At 37.6% G+C, this 15,763-nt stretch overlaps 1 protein-coding gene across 15 annotated transcripts in view; it reads left to right on the top strand.

Moving 5' to 3' along the window:
- The window catches only part of mink1 (misshapen-like kinase 1), a 44,638-nt gene that overhangs the window by 9,185 nt on the left and 19,690 nt on the right, over positions 1-15,763 (top strand). For 9 of the 15 annotated variants that reach the window (XM_077231287.1, XM_077231285.1, XM_077231283.1 and 6 more), the window contains exons 2-13: positions 842-907; positions 3,312-3,494; positions 3,732-3,842; positions 4,233-4,323; positions 4,724-4,854; positions 5,908-5,962; positions 6,766-6,844; positions 8,908-9,083; positions 9,749-9,818; positions 10,487-10,697; positions 13,707-13,817; positions 14,500-14,586. In XM_077231287.1, the coding sequence (XP_077087402.1) occupies positions 842-907; positions 3,312-3,494; positions 3,732-3,842; positions 4,233-4,323; positions 4,724-4,854; positions 5,908-5,962; positions 6,766-6,844; positions 8,908-9,083; positions 9,749-9,818; positions 10,487-10,697; positions 13,707-13,817; positions 14,500-14,586 (1,371 nt within the window). The remainder of the gene's footprint in view (positions 1-841; positions 908-3,311; positions 3,495-3,731; positions 3,843-4,232; positions 4,324-4,723; positions 4,855-5,907; positions 5,963-6,765; positions 6,845-8,907; positions 9,084-9,748; positions 9,819-10,486; positions 10,698-13,706; positions 13,818-14,499; positions 14,587-15,763) is intronic. The other 6 variants (XR_013204136.1, XM_077231289.1, XM_077231288.1 and 3 more) reach the window with 1 other exon arrangement.

Genomic DNA, 15,763 nt, shown 5'->3' with positions numbered 1-15,763 from the left:
TTGAAATATTTTCTTTCCTGGTCATTGTAGACTTATATTTTACACTGAGAATGACAATAAGAAAGTACAGAGAGTGAAGTTCTGACTGATAAGGTTCAAAACACTCCCAGTGCAAGTTACAAATGCAGTCACTTCTTGCTATACTAGCTCTATTTCATGCATACTGAAATGCCCGACCACAATTTATCAATTCTCAGCATTGCCACAAGGGGAGCCATAACTAAATTAGCATAAAATATAAGGAAAAAATCTGCCGTTTCGTCAAGAATTTATTGATTCTGATTTGTCTTAAATATCCTGGTTGCTTAATGGTTTCATTAACCACATTTTTTAATGAAATGTGTCAAATTTAAGACCGTTCTTGAGAAAAGGTTAAAACCGTTCAGACCAATTATTAGATTTGATTTATATCACCTCTAAAAAGATGTGAAAAGTCAATATTTAACTATTTATTGACTTTTGACAAATAAAATCTGATAACTGGTCTTAACTAAACAAAAACAACAACACTAAAATACCAAATGGAGAACAGTTTCTTTTTTGTAATGTCACAGAATTAAGTAACTCTAGGTACCTCTACCTTCCCCTGAGGTTTGCTTTGCCAACGTAAGAGCGCATATTATCAAAGAATGTTCAACCATGTTGGTCAAATTCTGGCATCTGCGTTCACATTCCTGAGTAAAGGATGTTTCTGGTCTAACCCTCTAAGGTATTTTGGGGTCTTAATGTCATTGGACTGAAGTACGTAAATCCAAATGAATTTCCTGTCTACAGTCTTTATTTTAGGGGGTTTGCATGATTGTATGATTTCACGATCTTAAAAATTGTTTCTCTCCGTCAGGACCCAGCAGGAATCTTTGAGCTGGTGGAAGTCGTGGGCAACGGCACCTACGGACAAGTGTACAAGGTGAGATATTGGGTGCTTCTCATTTCTTATTTGTGCATCCTCGTTTCCTTTCCTCGCTTCCTTTCCTCGCTTCCTTTCCTAGCGTCTCAGCTCCTCCCCCTGTAGGTTGTGAGGGAAGGACGCAAGGAAAGAAAATGAGGACGGAGGAATCGAATGAAAGTTTTTTTTATACATTGGAATACTTGATCACTCGAGCGTCACTTCACAGCGTCATCAGCAGCGCTCAAAGGATCTGCCCTTATGTTGTTGAAATTTGTTTATTTAAGAAATTCATAATGAATAATAATAAAGCAAGATACCCTGTTGAAATATGTGAGATGTGTAGTTTATATAAACAGCAAGGGTAAAGTATAAATTCAAATTATTGTGACCGATGTGAAGGGGGAGGAGAATGTACACGTGCGTCACGTTTAGTCAATAAAACACTTCCACATAGGATACACCTGTGTATCCTTGCTCATAACTCCTCTGAAAGCCTCCTCACTCCTCACTCCTCGACTCCTCGCGGTGCAATTAGAGAATTGAGATGTCCTCCAAGATGGCTGTGCTTGATTGGTTTCCGGGTCATAGGATGGAGGACAGAGGAGCGAGGAGACGAGGAGGGATATTGAGAAGCACCCACAGATGGAGGGCAGGAGAAAGAGGAATGGCGATATTTGTTAGGAGTAAATGCTATCATATTGAATGATAAATAAAACTCCAATTTGTGTTCTTAGAAAAATCGAGTTATGTACCACCATGTGTGTTTGAGTGCGAGAGTGAAGATGGATTCAGTGGTTGCTGGTACATGAGTAACTGAGGACAGAAGTTGTTTAAAGCAGTTGTGTTCATGTGTACGTGAGCGCATGTGTGAGAATGTCATTGCACTCTCAGCGTGGTGCAATAACACAGAGTACCTCAGATCACTGCAGCTGTTCTCAGACCTGTCAATACTCGCCGTTGAGATTAAGACGCCTGGATGAGGGGACGAAGCTGACAGAGCCGAATGAATGGAGAGCAGAATGAATGCAGATAAATTCAATGGTTCAAGCTAAATTGTTTAATTTCTGTACTATTAGTGCCACCAAACGGAATTCGAAAAACAACTGGTTTTCAAACAGATTTCCTTAACTCTCCTCATCTACAAACACAGTCAAACATAAAGTCCAGTGAAGCCATTTCGGTTAGTCAGGTATGTTTACACTTTTTGGGTAAATCGGTCTACAAATGACTTTCTTATAGTCTGCATATTAAGTTGGGATAGGAGAGAGTATTTTAACATGGACAAAAAATAAATTCTTCATTTTTAAGGAACCACATGACATGTAGTGTGTAATAAGTCATTATACTTGCAGACGTATAGTGATTTTAACCCTAAAGGCCTCTGTAATTATTGCAATGTATGGCATAAGCGGCCTTTAAAGAGTGTGTAGGGTGTAATTTGTACTTCAGGCTGTATTGTTTGGAAAATGTCGTGAAAATACAGTGTCGTTTATAGACTGTCGTGAGGATATAGTGTGTCATGTATAATGAGTGTATACTGTAGTTTATAAAGGGATGTGGTATGAATGTGTTTAGCTTTTGGGTTGACAGTGAGATGGTTTACCTAGCTTAGTTTTAGTGTTGGGTTGAATATGTAGTTTGTAGACTAGTGTATACTATGTGTCTTTTCAGGGTATTTCTCAAAGTACCATGCTTTTACCACAATATATTTAGTAGGGTAATTATGCAAATAAGTACAAGGTGGTGAAAAACAGACTTACAGTCCATATGTTATATATTAATATACTATAATGTACCTTTTTTTGGATTTAATAATTTGTCTAGCCCAAAAAAATTGTTTGGAAATACATACACTAGGATTCAAAGTTTGTGGTATGTGAGATTTTTTTTTGAAAGACTTCTTTTATACTCCCCAAGTCAATTTTTTTAATAAAAATTATAAGAATTAAAATTCTAAATAACTGTTTCTATTTTAATATATTTTAAACTAATTTATTCAGCAAAGCTGAACTTCCAGCAGCCATTACTCCAGCATTCAATGTCACATGATCTTTCAGAAATCAATATGCTGATTGTGGTGCTTAAGCAAAAACATTTTTTTTGATGAATAGAAAGTTCAATGAACAGCATTTATTTGAAATATAAATCATTTGTAACATTATAAATGCCTTTGCTGTCAATTGCGATCAATTTAATTTGCCCTTGTTGAATAAAAGTATCAATTTCTTTAAAAAAAACAGACTTGTGAATACCAGTGTATTTTTGTCAGTTTTCATCATAATTCTATGCTTTACTGCCTCATTTTTGCTCATGTTAAATTAAATATGGTGGTATCTACCCTGATTTTGGTGTATTAACAAATAAAATTAGTAAATTAGCCATTTGTAATAGCTACTTGCTATTGAAATTCTTTCTGTCACAGGGTCGTCATGTAAAAACGGGCCAGCTGGCAGCCATAAAGGTCATGGATGTGACTGAGGAAGAGGAGGAGGAGATTAAAGCTGAGATCAACATGCTGAAGAAGTACAGTCACCATAGAAACATTGCCACCTACTACGGAGCTTTCGTGAAGAAGAGTCCGCCCGGACACGACGACCAGCTCTGGGTCTGTGCTTCCTCAGACTTCTGAACCTGATCGACACCTGACCTTATAACTGATCTCATAACTGCTAAAAGTCTTGCATTATGACACTGTAATCAGATACATCTATAGTCTGCCATTAACTGAAATGGTTTAGCATGAAAAATATATTTCTAGGTCATGGACCTTGATGATTTGAAAACAATGGCTTTTATCAGCTTGCAGTTTCATATATGTACATTTATGTGTGTTTTTGTTTAGCTGGTGATGGAGTTTTGTGGTGCCGGCTCAGTGACAGACTTGGTGAAGAACACAAAGGGCAACTCTCTGAAAGAAGACTGGATCGCTTATATCTGCAGAGAGATACTGAGAGTAAGACTCTTAAAGTCACCATGAAATCAAAATTGACAATTCTTATTGATGATTTATCTGTGTGCATCATTTCTTTTTATTCATTCACGTGCCTTCGTAGTCTTTAAACAAAAACTTTAACTCCTCCCCCTCGCAATGACATCTCTTTACTGATGGCATGTGTGCCTGCAAGTGTGTGGGACAATAATGCATCCCTTCCAGCAACCTGTATGTCACAACATAGAAAAAAAGACAATCTCAATTTTCGTTTCATGCTGACTTCAACAATACACATTACATGCCTGATACATGATGCCTAACTGCTGCCTTACTTGAGTTTTATCTTTTAGTTTGATGTAATTATATATGTAATGTTGCACAGCTAGTAAACGCTGTCTCTCTGTTCCTCAGGGTCTTTCTCACCTCCATGCTCATAAAGTCATCCACAGAGACATCAAGGGACAGAATGTACTGCTTACAGAGAACGCAGAGGTTAAACTTGGTGAGTGGGATATTTGCTTGACAAAAAAAAAAAAAAGACTAGGTCAGTAACCGATATTTGATTTGTGTAGCCCTATTTTGTTCAAAAATATGAAAATTTGAGTGTCTGTTGTCTTGCCCATATCCTGTCTGATTAGAGAATATTTTAACAACTAGAGCAAAGCACTGAAGCTCATTAATATAGGCCTGACACCGCGACAAAAATATCTTCACACAACACAACCTGAGGGAGAGTGTGGCTTAAGTGGAAGAGTGTGTCTGTGTATTAGAAGGAAGGAATTAGCATAGATGAGAATAAACATTTGTCTGCGCAAACGGGTTTCATAAGACTTTGTAGCAAAACATGTCATATGTAATATTGCAGACCCTAATTGCTTCCTTTTTCCTCACTCTTTCTGTAGTGGATTTTGGGGTGAGTGCTCAGTTGGATCGCACAGTCGGCAGAAGAAACACTTTCATTGGCACTCCGTATTGGATGGCCCCAGAAGTCATCGCCTGTGATGAGAATCCTGACTCCACCTATGATTACAGGGTAAAAACTTCTGACTGTTGATGTACACCAGTGTTTCTCAACCAAAAGTGGGTCACAAGACCGTTTTGAGTGGGTTGCGATGTGTGCAGTCAAATGAATAACAGACTTTTTATCTATGTTTAATTCTATGTTTTTTCTGATGCGAGACTTTTATTTTGAAAGATGTTCATGAAAGCTGTTGAAATTTCTTTAAACAATCTCATTGACCTCAAACTTTTGGATGGTAGTGTACATCTGTGTGTGGGTCACATTGTCTTTGTTTTAAAAGGTACAGCAGGCATTTTTCTGTCTTTAATCTTAAGAAACAATTGGTACTTAATGGACAAATATATTTTACAATAAGTTTAACAGAGAGATCTAGAATTAGCTGCTTAAAAGGGTCTTCTGTCATGGTGGCTGGCATGTTGAGATCACATAAAGCCTCTATCTCATGCCTCTATCACAAGGAGAGGGTTTTGTGAATTCTGATGATAAAATGGGGATGTTTAATTATATCAATTAAACATTATAAAGCCGTTATCAACATTTAAATGGGACTAACTGTTTGTTTTTTGTTCAAGAATAATAATACTATATTGCCTATCAACAACTCGTGAAATTTAAAGCAATATTAATTACCATAAAAACCTGTCTACAGAAAATACACGTGACATTTAGCTTGGTAATAATTCAGAGAAGTGATACTGAATACTACACTTTTCTCTTTGTTTGGTTTGAATGGCTATAGCATTGTCTGTGAAGAGAAATGGTTCCTCTAAGTCTAAACTACTGTTTGTTGGCAAAGTTCTTTGTTTTTCACTTTTTAGCTCATGATGCACGTTAGTGTATAATAATAATTGCATTGTTTATTGGTTATTTACTAGTGTTTTTTTCTTCAAACTGGATTTATTTTTATGTGAGGATCCTGTTAATACAACATTATTATTGGAAGTATGGATTTGTCCATTTCAATCCACCTATCCCTATTATTGCACCCCTTGTATTGATTGATTGTGTGAGTGTTTGACTTTGCCTGAATAAAAATTACCTTTATTTTATTTTATTTTACAACAGAGTGATATCTGGTCTCTGGGAATCACCGCTATAGAGATGGCTGAAGGAGCACCTCGTAAGTACACTCTCTGTGTGTTTACAGATGCAACCTCACATTACAGTGTGGATCCAGACCTTAATATGAACAAAGTAACTATCAGTCCCTGATAGCAGCAGCAGCTCCTGTTTTTAAGTGAATATTCAAAAAAGGGTTGAATATTTAAGTTTGCACAGTTACTGCTTTCACTTTACCCCTCACACATACTCTGGTCTGAAATGCAAATGGGTAGATGTATGCTATAACGTTCTGTTTCTTACAAGCACAGTTATCGTCTTCTGCATTAAATGCTCAAGCTATTTAGAGTCGGGTGGATTCTGTTTATCATTCATCAGCTGGAAAAAACTTTTTGAAAAAGATGATGATGATATCGTTCCTCTATGTTGTTGTTATTATATTTATTGTGTGGACTTTCCTATTGTCATAGCATTAAAACTTTATAGTTTTCATTATAGTTAACATCCTTAGTGTAAATGTTTTTTTTTTTCTTCAATTTAAAAAAAAAAATATTTTATTTAAAACATTTTACAAGCCAAGCAGTAATACTAAACATCCCTCTTTCCCATACCTGTTTTGCCAGTTGAACATAAGAAGTAATAGAGTAACAGAGGTCGATCTGTACTCCATTGTCATAACTTATGCAGCACAACACTTAGTCATATTCTCTCTCTTACACGCTCACACGGACAGCGTGTAGCAGCGGCCCAGTCACTGCTCTACTTTCGTTCATGAATTGTTGTCACCTCTTGAATCAGTTAGTTTGTTAATTAGGTGAAAGAGTCTTTTATCAGCATGTTTGATCTCTGTGCTCTTTCCCTCAGCGTTGTGTGACATGCATCCCATGCGAGCTTTGTTCCTTATCCCACGGAACCCTCCTCCTAAACTGAAGTCCAAGAAATGGTGAGGACACGCTGTTTCAGCTGTTATTTTAAGATCAAGCTATATTTTCCTTCCCTCCCTTTTTCCCCCTCATCTATATATAAATACACTGCATACTAAGTTATGATCGCTGCCATCCATATAGGTTCTCTTTCTGTATGTGGTTTCCTCTTTTTTTTCAGGCAGGAGTTGCAGTGTTTGCTTTCACACCTATATCCTCACACATATAGAGTGCTCTTCCATGATGAAAAATTTGTTTTCTTTCTGCCTTCATTTCATCTGTTTTAAAAAAAATTTCCCTTGTTGGTTGCAGTTGTCTCATATTGGCATGCTGTGCTATGGTTTTCAGATTGGAGTTATTTTAGTACTTCTGTTCAGAGCCCTGCCCTTGAACAGCTGGTTATAGAAGTAGTGATGGAGCATATGTTCTGTCTGATTAAACTATTAGAGGGCTCATCAAGTTTTTCTTGTTTAATTTGTTTCTTTTTAGCAATACATTTTTACATGTCAGAAAGAAATCTATACTGACTGTTCAAAAGTTGGGATTAATATATTTCTTAAAGTGCCCCAATTATGCTATTTTTAAAGGTTCCTAATTTTATTTTGGTCTCCTACAACAGGTTTACATGCATCAAAGGTCCAAAACACTTAGTAGTATTTTCTCACAATATACACTGCAAATCACCATATTTTTCAAACATTCTCAAACGACTCGTCCGAAGATTCAGTCTCTTCCTCCTTTCCATGAGCTACTCTGCTCTAATTTGCCAGACGGCCCAGTCTGTTGTAATTGGTCTACTGCTTACAGTGCGTGTCAGAAACAAAACGACCATTACCATAACTGAATTTCAGCTCCGGAGGCTTCCTCAAGCTCACCGATTGTACACTGTAAAGACAGTAACGATGGCATTGATTTTACCATATCGATCCGAGCGCGAGTCATATGATAAAACATGGGAAGAACTAGTTATTCAACCCGAACCTCCATCGGAAAGACGACTTGAGCAGGATGTTTCTCAGTGATATACTACTCGTTTTTACGTATATTATGAGATGTTGCAACTGTAATTCTTCACCATCAGCAAGTAGATTTCTAATTTGTGTATGTCCATCAACAAGTAGATTTCTAATTTATTGCAGTGCACATGTGGGAACTATATCAATAACTGTATCAATATCAACTTATACGTTAGCTGAGCACTGACGTGAATGATTGATGTAACAAAGTTTTTAAAACAAATCTTGCTCCGTCCTTTATCATCACTCAAAGTAGTAACAACAACAGACAACCTGCATTAATGGACACAATTTAGGCAGTAGTGGACCTAGAGCTGATTTGCAGAAGTATTTCAGTATGACAGTAATAACGTGAGTTAGACCTACACAATATAAATCACAAACCTACTGTTTTGAAAACCTGGTAGAAAATATATACATCTTTAATGGAGAAGCTTTTTGTAAATCCCATTTAGACCTCACGGAGATTTGAGAAGCAATCATCAAAAGGTTATGCTGCTGTTGTATTGCTCTGGTAATTCTTCACATCTTTTGGAAGTGTTTACAAGGAGAATTTGCTTATGCAGAGCATAAAACAGCGGCTTCTTGACATGTACACAACAACAGCTTCAGTGTTTGAGGGCAGGTCAGAGTAAATGTTGTTTGCGGGCAGCCAATGCAGACCATAAGCGGGCATTATGCAAATGTGTTACCGCGTTACGTATGCAGGTCATGAAAGAGTTCCTGACGACTCGTATAGGCCGTTCAGAGTCGATTTCTTTCTTTTGGGAGACAATAACTTTATTTATCATGCACTTTCGACTTTTAAACTTTGCATACCGTTTACATTCTCAGACAGCTATATCACACAGTTCATGAAAGGTAATATTTGAAAAAGCATAATGGGGCACTTTAAAACATTTAAAAAAAACATTAAAAACTTTGTACTGATTGCTGCTGGTGTGAAACTGACTCGACCTGAGGCCTGTGGGCCTTGTAAAATAGCATTCTATAATCAGTTTTATTTTTTTAATTGACTTTCTTGCTAATACATTAATTCCTTAAATGTTTTTTTCTGTCTCTTTCAGGTCTAAGAAGTTTATTGACTTCATCGAGGGTTGTCTTGTGAAGTCCTATCCGAGTCGTCCATCCACAGAACAGCTACTGAAGCACTCGTTCATCAGAGACCAGCCAACTGAGAGACAGGTCCGCATCCAGCTCAAAGATCACATCGACCGTACACGCAAGAAACGTGGCGAGAAAGGTATGTCCTATACGTTTTTTTTTAATGTTGCCTTTGCAAATGATTTTAGACAAAATATAAGAGCATTCAAGCTTTATTAATCACAGAAGCCCCAAACATTTTATGACCCAAGCACTTAATAATTAATTCAGTAGTTAAATCAGTTTTATCGTCAGAGTCAGGACAGATGCAGGGGCTCCTCTTGGACTATAGATTGTGCACCGGAGCTCTGTGGTAGAATATAATATTTAATAAAGTTTGTTTACTTGCCTTTGTGCAGTGAGGTCACCAAGACTCCCATCCAATCAGAGCTCATCTTTGCCTTGGACCACAAAATAGGGTGCTTGTGCATAACTGCGTAGCTTAGAGTAACTCATGAGATCTGTGGCCAGTAGTGTAATCAAATAGCAAAGCTGGGCTTGAATTATGTTTCTTTCTGGATATGAAGAATGAAGAACTGCTAAAAATGGAAGCATCCAGCCAGCAGCCTTCAGCATTATTATTAGAGCTCACACCTTATCAGTTAAGGAAGAGTGCAGATGATTTAGACTAAAGTGCTGCAGTATGCATAAACTGTGTTGAGCCATATTATATTAATGCCTAAAGTCTTGGTTGTTATTTTCCTGCCCTCCTCTCTCTCTCTCTCTCCATTTCTCACTTTTTCATTTTGTCTTGATTCCTCTCAGAGGAGACTGAGTACGAGTACAGCGGTAGTGATGAAGAGGAAGAGAACAGAGGTGATGAGAGAGAATCCAGGTAAACACAGCAGCATCTGTGTTTACACAACCCTACATAGCACTACACAACATTGCAGAAGCTCTCCGCAGTGTTACTGACATTTTGTGTTATAACTTAGCAGTATATAGTGTGTGAATTTTACATCAAAGTTTAATGTATAGAGACACCAGAGATAGCTCAACTCTAGGGTCGAGCTGCATTAAAGTGAGAAGAAAATGGTTTTGCAACTTGACTTGAACTAGTAGATAACTGATTTGAGACTTGGGTTGAATTAAATGTATCTTTTGATTCACATAAAACTTCTGAGAAAAGATTTGAGACTTGTCTGTACATGTCTGAATGAGTCAGTAATAAGTAATCCATTTGTTTGTTTAAGGTTGGGTCATCAAATCAGGAAAACTGCTATTTGGAAACAATCATTATTTTCGCAATTGCGCTTGGAGCTTTGGGGCAGAAATTTCACCCTTAATAGATTTGTTTAGGGAACTGTTTTATGTGCATGTATGGTTCCTTGTAATGCTCCATTAATGCTTTATCATATTACTCAACATGGATCAATCCCTACTCACTTGCACATGAGTGCATGCCCTTGATGTAACAGAGAGAAATAAGCATACAGTCCTTCTTGTAAACCTTAACTGTCTAAATCAACCGACTCTCTTCCGTTTCTCTGTTTTTGTCTGAAGCTCTATTTTGAATGTTCCTGGTGAGTCGACATTGCGGAGGGATTTCCTGCGGCTGCAGCAAGAGAATAAGGAGCGTTCAGAGGCCTTAAAAAGACAGCAGGCGCAGCTCGCCGCTCAGCGCAGAGACCCCGAGGAGCACAAGCGCCAGCTGCTGCATGACCGGCAGAAACGGATAGAGGAGCAGAAAGAACAGAGGCGTCGCTTAGAGGAGGTACACATGCATGCATGTGCACATGAAAGTCACTGAACATCTTCTTTCTTCTCACAGGAAATGATAAGGGCAGAGTGCCAATCATAAAAGCTGGTCTGTATTTGTGTACTGACAGATACTTGCTCTGTTTGAGATGTGGTGTTTTCCTCCATGCATAACTTACATTTCACAGGTATAAGTGTTCGAGAGTCTTAATAGAAAGATCACAATAGAATTGGAGCGCGATAATTCTGACTAAAATATAATTTTTTTCCAAAATATTTGTTGTTGGACATTAAATGTGCCATATGTAGAATTTGAAACCTACAAGTGTGTTTTTATGATAGCAGTAACTGTAAAGTGACTATACAATCCAATCCAACTTTATTTATAAAGCACATAATAAAACAACATACTGTAGTTTACTGTTGACTATTGTAATGAGGATATCAAATGTAGGCTAATATAAGTACTAAGCCCATATGGGTGAATGTATGTTCCACTTATAAGTTAACATTTAGTATGTGCTTTTGTTATTTATTTTAAATTTTAGTATAGTGAATTTTCATTATTTTTTATTTTTTTAGATTATAATGTTGTAACGATATTAGAATGTAATGTGATTTTGACAACATTGGGAAGGATGTGAAATAACTTTTTATTTTCATATATATTATTTTTTTTGGGCCATATCACCCAGCCCTATGAACCACTTTTATAATACTTTTATGGTTCTTTTTTCAACCTTCCCTGAAGCGTAACAGCTCCATCTTTATTTACTTTCATTATATTTAAAACATGCCCAGTGTATTATTTTGGCCTAATATTGATCCTTGTCCGGCCTTTTATTCGATCACTCATTCTTTTCCTCTTCCGAGTCTCCTCCGACAAAACCTTTGTCTTCTTAGTTTTTGTTACTGCATCGGCCATGACAAAAACATAAGCACGAAAGCCGGAAAACAAACGCTGGTTGGCCTCTCACGTCCGAATTTGAGGAAGTGGTGGGGCAAGTGATGTATGCCGTGAAGCAGTTGAATTTTGTAGTTCTTTTTGTGCTCGGGTTACTACCCGAAACCCGAAGTTACATGGTGCCAGTAAAAGCGATACAGACCACGTCAGGCTATGGCAGACATGTCATTTAACCTATTGTAAGTCGATGTACCATCACAAGGGTCTTGGAAATATATTACGAAGGTTGAAAAACTACATAGTGTTACTTTAAAGTGTTTTAGATTTTATCTCCTGTCCATGAATATTGGACTGAATATAGATCAGAACAGCTCATTGAATGATGCTACAAGTTTATGAGGAGAATATTTTAGAAAAGTCAATGTTTGACATAAAACACGTAGTTCACAGCCAGAAGATTTACAGCAGTGTTTGTTGAAGTGCTGCACATTTTTTCCTCTTATCTGGAGCCGGTATTTCTTCTTTAGAGTGAACAGGGAGGTATTTGTGGAATTTTGTGAGTTACATGTTGGTGAATTTGAGAGACAAACCCGTTAAATGAGTGAGAACTCTACATACTCTGCAAAGCCAGACTTTTAATTGATTTACTTTTGAGTGGTCATTGTCACTGGATGATTGTGGAAGGACATGATTAGCATGACCACTGATTATCCTACACTAGCTGATAGAGACATGGATGAATAGACCACAATACAAGAGTGTGTGTATTTGTTATGTACTGAGCATCATAAGCCATTAAATTCATGTCTGCCTTTGTACACTAGGAGAGATTCCCAAAGTCAAGCCCCTCACAGCTAAGCTAATTAGATCAAGAACAGGTGGGATAAAGACAGGTTTGCTGGGGGATATAGAATATGGCACTTAAATAACTTTGTATAGTAGGGCACAAAAGTCTGAGACCACTTTAAAAATCTGACCAAATTTGCAATTCCATTTAAAGCAAAGGAATATTTTGAGCTGAAATATATTATTTTCATTTAATAATGCACTACCATTCAAAAGTGTATTACTTTTATTCAGCAAAGATGCATTAAATTGATCAAAAGGACAGTAAAGACATTTAAAATGTTACAAAAGATTTCCATTTCAAATAAATGCTGAATTAAATGCATTTCAAAAAGAATTCTGTGGCGACAAACTCTATCACGAAATTAAGCCGAATTGTTTACAACATTGATAATAAGAAATGTTTCCAAAGCACAAAATCAGCAAATTATTTATATGGAAAACTGTTATTTTAAATTGTAAAAATATTTCACAAAATTACTGTTTTAACTGTATATTTAAATCAAATAAATGCAGCCTTGGTGAACATAAGATACTTCTTTTGAAAACATTTAATAATCTTACTTGATATTAATTACTTACTTGAATAATAATAGGAACAATACATATTAATAATAATTATAACATCATTATTAATAACATTATTGGTATTTAAATAATATTAATTTAACAATTTTAAAGTTAATATTTAACTCTCATCCACTATTTCTAGCTCACTAATCATAAAAGTAAATTTGTCATTGAGTATTTGGATGTTCTACCATTGAAGTGCAAGATGCTTTTCTCATCATCTCTAATACTACTTGTATTTGAAAAAAATAATATATATATATACATGCATACATACACACACACACACATGTATATATATATACCATAAATTTCTCACAAATATACTTTGTCTTGCTATCAGTGATTTTTAAATTCAAATGCATAAATATACTGTACAATTGCTTGTGTTGGGAATGATAGAGTTTCATACTGTATATAGGCCATGTGCAGGGTGACAGCAGCACCATCTAGCCACTAACCCACTGAATACAGCACCGCAGTGCACTGACTCACCAATATCACTATTCTAACCATAACTGTGCCCAATGTCTTAGTCACTTTTGCTTTCTCTCTTTTCTCTGGCTATGTTCTCTGTTCTCTCCCCCTTAATTTCCCTTCTCAAAACCATTAAATGTTTTTTAGCAACAGGAAGGCTCTCATTATTTCAGCCAAATATGTTAAAGTGACTCACTCACTCTCTCTCTCTCTCTCACACACGCACAGCAACAGAGGAAGGAAAGAGAGATGGTGCGGCAGCAACAGGATAAAGCTCCTCACCGGAGACTCGATGACATGAGACGAGAGGAGGACAGGAGGATGGCAGAGAGAGAGCAGGTAACCAATCACAGCCACAGAACTGCAGCCGGGCCGGCCAATCGCATGGCGTGGGTGTTCCCCACTCAGCACAGCTCTGGCCCTGGAATGTCTGTGGAGTGGTTGCCATGGCAGCAGGTTCTCAAATGCAGTGTGTGTGTGTGTGGGGTGGGGTGAGCTGTGTGCAGCCCTACATTCAATACAATTCAAACTGACAGAAACACAAAAGACCAATCAGCATGAATTAGTGCACAATGTGCCACAGGACACACTCTTCAGAACGACCTCACATGTACATGCCTCACATCACACTTCCTTCAGTTTTCCTCCTTTAAACGTCTGGAGAAACACACGCATACGCAACACACTCCTCAGAGTGGCAGGAACTAGTTGTAAACACTCGCTGCATGCCATTTTAAGATTATAAAAGCGGCGTGACGTTACGGCTCTACCACAGTAAGTGAATGAAGCGTGTGGAACAAATCTGTCGAGGTGTCTTCAGCCATTTTAAAAAGCCCATCAGAAACACTACTTTAAAATGTCTGCCTCTATCTTCATAGGCTGCACAGACAGGTGTATCTGTCCGCTCCCTCAAATATCTTTTTATTCTATCCTTTTGAGTCCATTCTGATCGTCTCTTCCTTCCTCTCCTCCTCCACTGCTCCCCATTTCTCTCTCTCTCTCTCCATCCCTCTCTTTGTAGGAGTTTATAAGACATAAGTTGGAGGAAGAACAGCGGCAGTTAGAGATACTGCAGCAACAATTACTGCAGGAGCAGGCATTGCTAATGGTAACACTCCTTTCTTTCTCTTCCCTCTATCAGTCCTCAGACAGTTTTGGTGCGTGTCATGTTACAGGACCCCGAGATTGTGCTAGAATGATCAGAATCCGCCTAGTTTCAGAATGGGAAACATACAAAGCAGGGTTTTGAAATGTTCTGGAGCATGGGTCTTTAATTATTGTTTGGTTTTAAACTTAATACTGTACTTTTCTTAATACATATTTTCATAAAATTAGTTAAAGGGGTGGTTCAGGATTTTGGACATCGGACCTCATTTCCAAGTTAGCCTGGGTGTTATTTATCAGTCCTTCCAGTTGCATAGTTCGCCGGTGCTAGCGCGAGTCAACGGTATCTACTAGCCTGCCATTAAAAACAGTTTTACCCACTCCACAGAACACCAAAAGCAAATAAATTATAACTTCAGACTATCGATGTAAATGTCTGTTGAGAGAATAATGTTAGAAATCAAACTGCTCTTGCATCTCAATGATCGCTTTACATTTACAGGAACTAGTTTCTCACCAGTGGCGGAATTTTACTTTGCTCCAGTTAGTACTGCGCCGAAAAATAAACACAGAAAAGAAGCGCACTACAGTCGGGACGTCTAGCTAGCTAGTAGTAGCCTCGAACAACGATATTGAAACATTCGATTGTAAACGAAGGAATTGGCAACATGGTGATTCGGTGTGCATTTCGAAATTGTAATACAGCGACAGGTAAATACACTTGCGTGATTGTCTTGTGGACCGGCTCTCTCGGTTGCCTAGGTAACTTAATATTACCCCGCCGCTGCTGTAGATTGAGCTAATAAATACAGGGAACAAAGTATAACTATTGCAATGCGATGAAAGGGTAGTTTGATATCTAACATTATTCTCTCAACAAACATTTACATCGATAGTCTGGCGTTATAATTTATTTGCTTTTGGTGTTCTGTGGAGTGGGTAAAACTGTTTTTAATGGCAGGCTAGCAGATACCATTGACTCACGCTAGCCTAGCACCGGCGAACTATGCAACTGGAAGGACTGGATGGAAATTTTTGAAAACTGTCTCCACTGATAAATAACACCCAGGCTAACTTGGAAATGAGGTCCGATGTCCAAAGTCCTGAACCACCCCTTTAAATTCATCCAAAGCTAGTGTTAAAAAAAGCTTAAGTTGAGCTAAATGTTTAATTGTTCCTTC

Source organism: Siphateles boraxobius, unplaced genomic scaffold, assembly GCF_051911475.1.
Source record: "Siphateles boraxobius isolate OS27281-9 unplaced genomic scaffold, OSU_SipBor_1 16, whole genome shotgun sequence".
Lineage (NCBI taxonomy): Eukaryota > Metazoa > Chordata > Actinopteri > Cypriniformes > Leuciscidae > Siphateles > Siphateles boraxobius.
Note: the sequence above shows the minus strand (reverse complement) of the source record. Positions and strands in the feature narration are given on the sequence as shown.